This window comes from Neovison vison, chromosome 12 (genome assembly GCF_020171115.1).
Source record: "Neovison vison isolate M4711 chromosome 12, ASM_NN_V1, whole genome shotgun sequence".
Taxonomy (NCBI): domain Eukaryota; kingdom Metazoa; phylum Chordata; class Mammalia; order Carnivora; family Mustelidae; genus Neogale; species Neogale vison.
Genome location: NC_058102.1, coordinates 16,936,922 through 16,943,609, shown reverse-complemented (window position 1 = coordinate 16,943,609; position 6,688 = coordinate 16,936,922). Strand labels below are relative to the sequence as shown.

At 45.6% G+C, this 6,688-nt stretch overlaps 1 protein-coding gene across 1 annotated transcript; it reads left to right on the top strand.

Moving 5' to 3' along the window:
- The first annotated feature begins 421 nt into the window (after nucleotides 1–421).
- Nucleotides 422–6,157, top strand: NOPCHAP1 (NOP protein chaperone 1). Its single transcript, XM_044226582.1, has 4 exons — nucleotides 422–581; nucleotides 2,245–2,331; nucleotides 4,056–4,192; nucleotides 5,893–6,157. Exons 1-4 carry the CDS (start codon nucleotides 467–469, stop codon nucleotides 6,106–6,108), a joined length of 555 nt encoding a protein of 184 aa, XP_044082517.1. The 5' UTR covers nucleotides 422–466; the 3' UTR covers nucleotides 6,109–6,157.
- Nucleotides 6,158–6,688: the final 531 nt, after the last annotated feature.

The window sequence follows — 6,688 nt, the reverse complement described above, 5'->3', positions numbered from 1 at the left end:
GGGAGGGTTGCTCGATGGATAGTTTCAGCTTTGCAAGGTGAAAAAATTCTAGAGCTCTGGCACATAACAATGTAAATGAAGTTAACACTTCTGAACTGTACACTTGAAAATGGTTAAGATGGTAGATTTTATATTGTGTATTTTTTTAAACACGACCTAAACATTAAAAAAAAAAAAATTTTAATGAGGAGGAAGGGAGCCCCAGGGTGCACTGTTCTCGGAACTGTTTGGCTAAAGCTGAGTTTTTTCTGCTCTTTCATCCAGCGACAGGACCCAAAGCCCCAACCTTCCTTTTCCCACCACAGGAATGGCCCCCAGGCTCCGCCAGGTGTCGCCGTGATGGCGGCCGCGCTCGCCCCGCCTACCGCCAAGTTTCGTCCAATCGCGGCCCTGGCCCCGCCCCCTGACCGGACCTCTTTCCTGCATCCGGGCCTAGGCGGGCTGGCTCTTAAGTCCAGCGAGGGGCATGGAGGTCCGCGCCGAGCCCCAGTCTGGCGCGAGCTGTTCGTCGTCCCCCCGGGACTGCTCAGCTGTCCCGGTATCCAAGGAGCTGCTGACAGCCGGGAGCGGCGGCCGCGGAGGTGACGGACGGGTGGCCGCGGCGTGGAGCGTGCACGTGCGGCAGGGGGCGTGTGGCCGGGGCAGCGGCGGGGGCCGGTCGGCGGCTCCATGTCTAGGCCCAGCATGCACGGCCAAGGGGACGCCCAGGGTGGCCGCGGGTCTCGGCAAGACCGCCGCGCAGGGGGTGGGGCTCGGGGGCCTCGGGGCGGGCACCCAGCCTCGAGCCCGGGATGGTTCTATTCCGCACAGTTGTGGGCGCCCACTCCGTGAAGTGCAGCAGCAGGACACCTCCCCTAAGGGCAGGGCCTGGGGAGGGCCTTAGGTCGACTGTCGCGGTCCGGCTTCGGGCTGGTGGGGGACGCAGGTCACTATTATGGATTAACCCCCCACCCCTACCATCAGTGCTCACAGGACCACTATTTAGTGCCTTGCCTCTCTTATCCAGGGACACTTGGGTCTAGGAAGCCCACATAGGATTTCAGACACTGTAGTAGGGAGTTCAAAAGCATCGATTCGAATCCCAACTCCACGATGGATTAGCTTTGGGACTACAGCAGAGTTGTTTACATTCTCAACGCTCCGTGTTCACATTTGGAAAATGGTAGTAATAGTACCTGTTGATTTTTGTTTTTTTTTTTTTTTTTTTAAGGAGAAGGAAAATGTGCTTAAGGTCTTGGGCATGTTCTTGGTGAATAGTACCTTGAAGAGGACGTTCTGTGAGAACCCAGAGCATCCGGAGGAGTTATAGTAATAGCCAGAGTTTATGTAGTGCCTACTGGGACCCAGGACTTAATTAACTCATTTAATCCTCACAAAAACGCTGTGCAGGAGGTTCTGTTATCTCTGATTTATAGGTGAGGAAACCGAGTCACAGTGTTTCATACAGATAACTTGTTGGAGATCATGTGGCTGAAAAGTGACAAAATTGGGAATCAGACAGAACCTGTTGGATTCTTTATGCTAATGCAATTGCTAGACCTAAAGAATATTTGTTGAGCTCTGCCTTGGGTGGGGGGCGGTGAATAGGTTTTTTGTACTTGAGTGAAGAGGTTTTCCAGGCTTTGGAAACAGGGTGATCAAAGCTTTGAGTTTGAAAGACAAGTCCTGTCCTCTGGGCTCTGATGGGCTGAAGAGTTTGTTGATTTGAGGAGTAGTGAGTGATGGGGCTGAAAAGGTGCGTAGGGGTGGGGGACGGACAGAAGTTCTCCAGAGGGCTCCTTTGTCCAGGTTGGACATCCTTAAGTGAAGGTCCGGTAACAAGGCAGGTATGCTTTATAAGCAAACGAGTGCTCCAAGAGGGTGAGTAATTTGCCCAATAAAATGAAGTGAGTAACCATTTCTGGCTTCACTTAACCCTCATTGTACTCTGTGCTGCTTCCTCTGTCCCTTCGTTGCAGACACTCATTTGTCCCTGGGGGGTTTCTGATCCAAGAGGGTGCAGGTTAGTTCCTTATTACTCCTCAGCGCTGGTGGCACATACAGATGTATGAGACAGGCCTATGGAAGGGGAGGTGGGTGGGCGTAAAGAAGTAAAATGTTGTCGTGGGTCTTGGGGGAGCCTCTCTTTCTACAGATGCCTGGGGGAACATGGAACGGTCAAGACTTGAGAGCGGTTGGAGGAAGTTTGCTGACGGGCCCCCATTTCTTCATGCTGTAGTAAACTAAGTGTGTGTGTGCTTTCAGGTATATGGGACAGGTTACTCATCAGCCCCAAGCCTAACTGCAGAAAAAAGTCCACTCTTCAGACAGTTCGGATAGAAAGGAGTCCCTGTAAGTATTTTTCCCTTTCTTCACTCCCCTCCTCTCTTAAGAACTTTCTCTGATATTCAGTTGTGCCCAATGAAGCAATAGAAATCCGCAGTGAACCTCAGTCCGGCCGGAGCTGTTCATTGCTCCCCCTGGGATCACTCAGGGGTGTCAGTGTCTTAGGAGCTGCTGACAGCGTTTTCATTCATGGAGTTCCATCAGAGTCTTTCTTAGATCTTTCATTTCTTTCCTTACTGTGATCGCCATTGTGGGGGGCTTGTATTCTAGGACCTCACTGCATCCTTCCAGCAGTCCTATCTTATCATGAAAGGCCATCTCTTGACCTTTACCACCTTTTTCTTTTCTTCTTCTGTACTCTGGACGGTTCAGTCATGTACTGTGTGGCTGTGTCAGACTTAACAAGTCTTGAGAACTCATTACGTGCACAGTTATCTGCTGGGCCTCTTTTGAGATCTAAAGAAATTAGACCTACCTTGTTTATTGATTCCTCTGTATAGTCCTCACTCCTGTTTTTACAGATGAGTACACTGAGGTTTTGAATGGTTAAATTAAATTTATTATTTAGGACATCTGTGGTTGCAAATGACTAAAATCCAGCTCTGATTGCCTTAAGTCAAAAAATAAATTATGTTGGCCAATTTTATTGAGGAGGGGGGAGGCATGGTGACTCCAGGTATATCTGCATCCGGGTGCTTGGGGTCCTAGAGGTCTGCTGCTCCGTATCTCTTAGCTCTCCTTCTAGGTGTTGGCTAAATCTAGAGTGGGCCCTTCTCACCATGTGGCAGGTTGGCCAGTTTATCAACAGCTCAGCCAGTCATTTCCTCACTCAGAAGGAAGGGATCTCTTTTACGCAGTTCCAGCCAACGTCCCGGGGTGGTCTCTTACTGGCCTGACCAGATCACAATGTCACTGAATATGTCACTGACCCAAATCATGTTGACCAAGGTTATGGAACATACAGATGTGAGAAGGGCAAGGCACCAGAGTGACTAAGAGTGACAGAGTTTAAAAGGAAAGTCAGGGTTATGTTATCAGAAGAAAGGGGAACAGATACTGGACAGGTAAAAGCACCTGCTACTTAGTTAACTTGCCTAGGGTAAATGTGGGAGGAAGGGATAGAACTGGGGTTCTGTTAATAATCTTGTCAGCCTGACCCCAAAGCCTCAGAGCCTGATGCAGCTAACTATTAAGTCTTATGTTCTCTTTATTCAGTTACTATTGGTTGGATGCCAGCTGTCTAGGAATGTACAGTTCTGAGGATATATGAAAACACAAATAAACATTGAGAAATACTCACTAACTTGTGTAGTCCTCTTTAAGGACTCAGAAGAGGGTGGAGGTTTTTTAAATGGAAGAAATTTGCAAGTTTTTTTTTGTGTTTTTTTTTTTTAAGCTTCTGTTACTGTTGTTACTGCTGAATTCAGGAATGTTTTACAATAAATTATGGATTTTAAAAGTTGAAGTTTAGGGGCTCCTGGGTGGCTCAGTTGGTTAAGTGGCTGCCTTCAGCTCCGGTCATGATACCAGGGTCCTGGGATCAAGTCCCACATCCGGCTCCCTGCTTAGCAGGGAGCCTGCTTCTCCCTCTTTCTCTGCCTGCCTCTCTGTCTACTTGTGCTCTCTATCTCTCTGTCAAATAAATAAGTAAAATCTTAAAAAAAAAAAAAAAGTTGAAGTTTGGCCAAAGAGTCACATAAAGATTAATAAACCATATTTTCTCTCCTTAGTGTTGGACCAAGTACAGACCTTTCTACCACAGATGGCTCAGGCAAATGAAAAGCTAAGAGAAGAAATGGCAGCTGCACCACCTGGTCGTTTCAATATTGAAGATATTGATGGGGCTCTTGGAAAAGTTATACAAATGGTAATGATGCTTTGTTTTCATTTCATAAAGTAAAATTACTAGTATGCCGCATCATCTATAAAGGAGAGGACTTTTCCCCTTTTAATTCAAGTGTTATTTTCCTTCTTGCGGACTCCGCAGATGTGCCCAATATTGCATGGGAACGTGGTTATTTCATGATTAGGGATCTTACAGATCAGTAAGCTTCTTTGAATGGAGTTTAGGAAGTTAGCAGTAGAGAAGAGGAGGGCTTTTTCAAGTCAAATATTACATTTGTTATCTTGAAGCATTAATTTACTAAGTGTCCCAAGTGGATTGTTTTTTTCCTAAAAGAAGGCCTGAAAAGGTAATCATAACCTGTTTCATTAAATATGTAAAAATAAAGGATGCGTTTAACAGACCACTAACTTAAGCTACATGATAAATCTTCTCCACGTGGCCGCATATCTTCTTTCTACAGTGGAGTTCCCTTTAGAACACTTGTATCTAGACTGAGCTGACACCATTGTAGATAGTAATCTCATTATTGGCAGCTCTAAGCAGCTCTTTCTCTAGACTATGTCTCCGATCCAGCCGCTCTGCACGATGTCCCCTGCTGCCACCCTTGGTCCATGTCATCGTGGTCTCCCTGTGGACTCTTGCCGTGATTCCTCAGCAGACTCTCCGGCTTCTGCCTTTGCTTTCCTAGAATCTGTTCCCTACACCGTGTGTGGCCCACATTCCCATCACATTTCTGATGAGTTTGGAATCCTTCGAGGGCCTGTATGATCCTGCCTCCAGCTCTCCATCTGACTTACCTCCCACGTGCCCTCTCCTTCCTCCAGTCCCATTCAATCTCCTAGCTCCAGGTTTTTTTTTCCCCTCTTTGTACAAGGCTCCTCTGAGATTTCTGCATTGTCACTCCCTCCATCTCTCATCACTAGTCACCTCAGTAAGAGGCTTCCCCGATGTCCCTGTTAGAAGCTTATCCTGTCCTTCTTTACTTTTCTTCATTTTCACAGCCTTACACTAAGTCTTGTAGTAGTTGATCATTGTGTTTCCTTACCAACTAGAACAGAGGTCAGCAAGTATTTTGTGTATGGGGCCAGCTAGTAAATACTCAGGTTTGTGGACACTGCTGTGTCCGTTAAGACTGCTTATTTCTGCCATTTTAGCATGAAAGCAGCTGTAGATAATGTGTATGAATAGGCAGGTTTTATCAACACTGAAGTTTGAATATCATATAATTCTCATGTTTCGTGAAATATTACCCTTTTGATTTTTTACTTCTACTACTTAAAAATTTTAAAAAACATTCTTAGCTCAGGAGCTAAACAAAAATAGGTAGCGGGCTGGGTTTGGCCTTCAAGCTGTAGTTTGCCAATCCCTCTCAAAAATGTAAGTTTCAGAAAGGCAAAGATTTTATTGCTGTTCTTGTGGAGTTTCTAGGACCTAGTGTGGTGCCTGGTTCATGTTAGTGTTTGTTAATATTTGTTGGACACATATTGTTGAACATGTTCAGGATATATAGAATCGGGTTTTGGGGGACTTCTTATACCTGTAAATCATCATGGGGGTCTATGGCAACTGAAAGGAAAAAAGTACCATATTGTATTAAAAACATTTCCTGTCCTGTGTGCTTCAGGATTTGTGTTCAGTGTTGTTGCTTGTTTGCAAGGGTGTTACTACAACTTTCTAGGGATCTGCCCTGAAATGAATTTCTCACATGGTGCTTTTGGCAGGACGTGGCCTTGTTTGAGATGGACCAAGATGATTCAAAAGAAGAGGACAGTTCAGAAGAGAGTTCGCAGGACAGCTCGGAGGACAGCTCAGAATCTGAGGGGGAAGATGACGGCACTGCTGAAGTCACCATAGATAATATTAAGCTTCCTCATTCAGAAGGTGGAAAAGGCAAGATCGAGGTTTTGGACAGTCCTGCCAGTAAAAAAAAGAAATAGTAAAATAAATGATCTCTGGAACAGGTGATACACGCCTGCTAATTCTGCAGAAAGAGTATGGCTTGCTGGTTATTTTGCATTTCAGGTATCTGTGGGGCTTTTATGTATTTTTAGATGAATTTTGTTTCTCAGAGAAACAAAAGCTACCTTTTAAAGAGCTGGACTTAGGTCGCATTTGGGGATCCTCTAAGATCATACTGTCTTTGATCTCATGCTAAAGAGATTTCACTTAGAAAGCTTAAGTTTATGTGTGGTCACGAGTGAATTTGTTGGCATCTTCTTATGCATAGACTTCAGTAATAGCACACTTATTTTATTTTTTTAAAGATTTTATTTATTTATTGGACAGACAGAGATCACAAGTAGGCAGAGAGGCAGGCAGAGAGAGGAGGAAGCAGGCTCCCCGCCGAGCAGAGAGCCCAATGCAGGGTTCCATCCCAGAACACTGGGATCATGACCTGAGCTGAAGGCAGAGGCTTCAACCCATTGAGGCACCCAGGCGCCCCAGAAATAGCACACTTATTTTAAAGTACAAATACAAATCATGTGTTTGTTTTTATCTATGCTCTCGAATAAAACA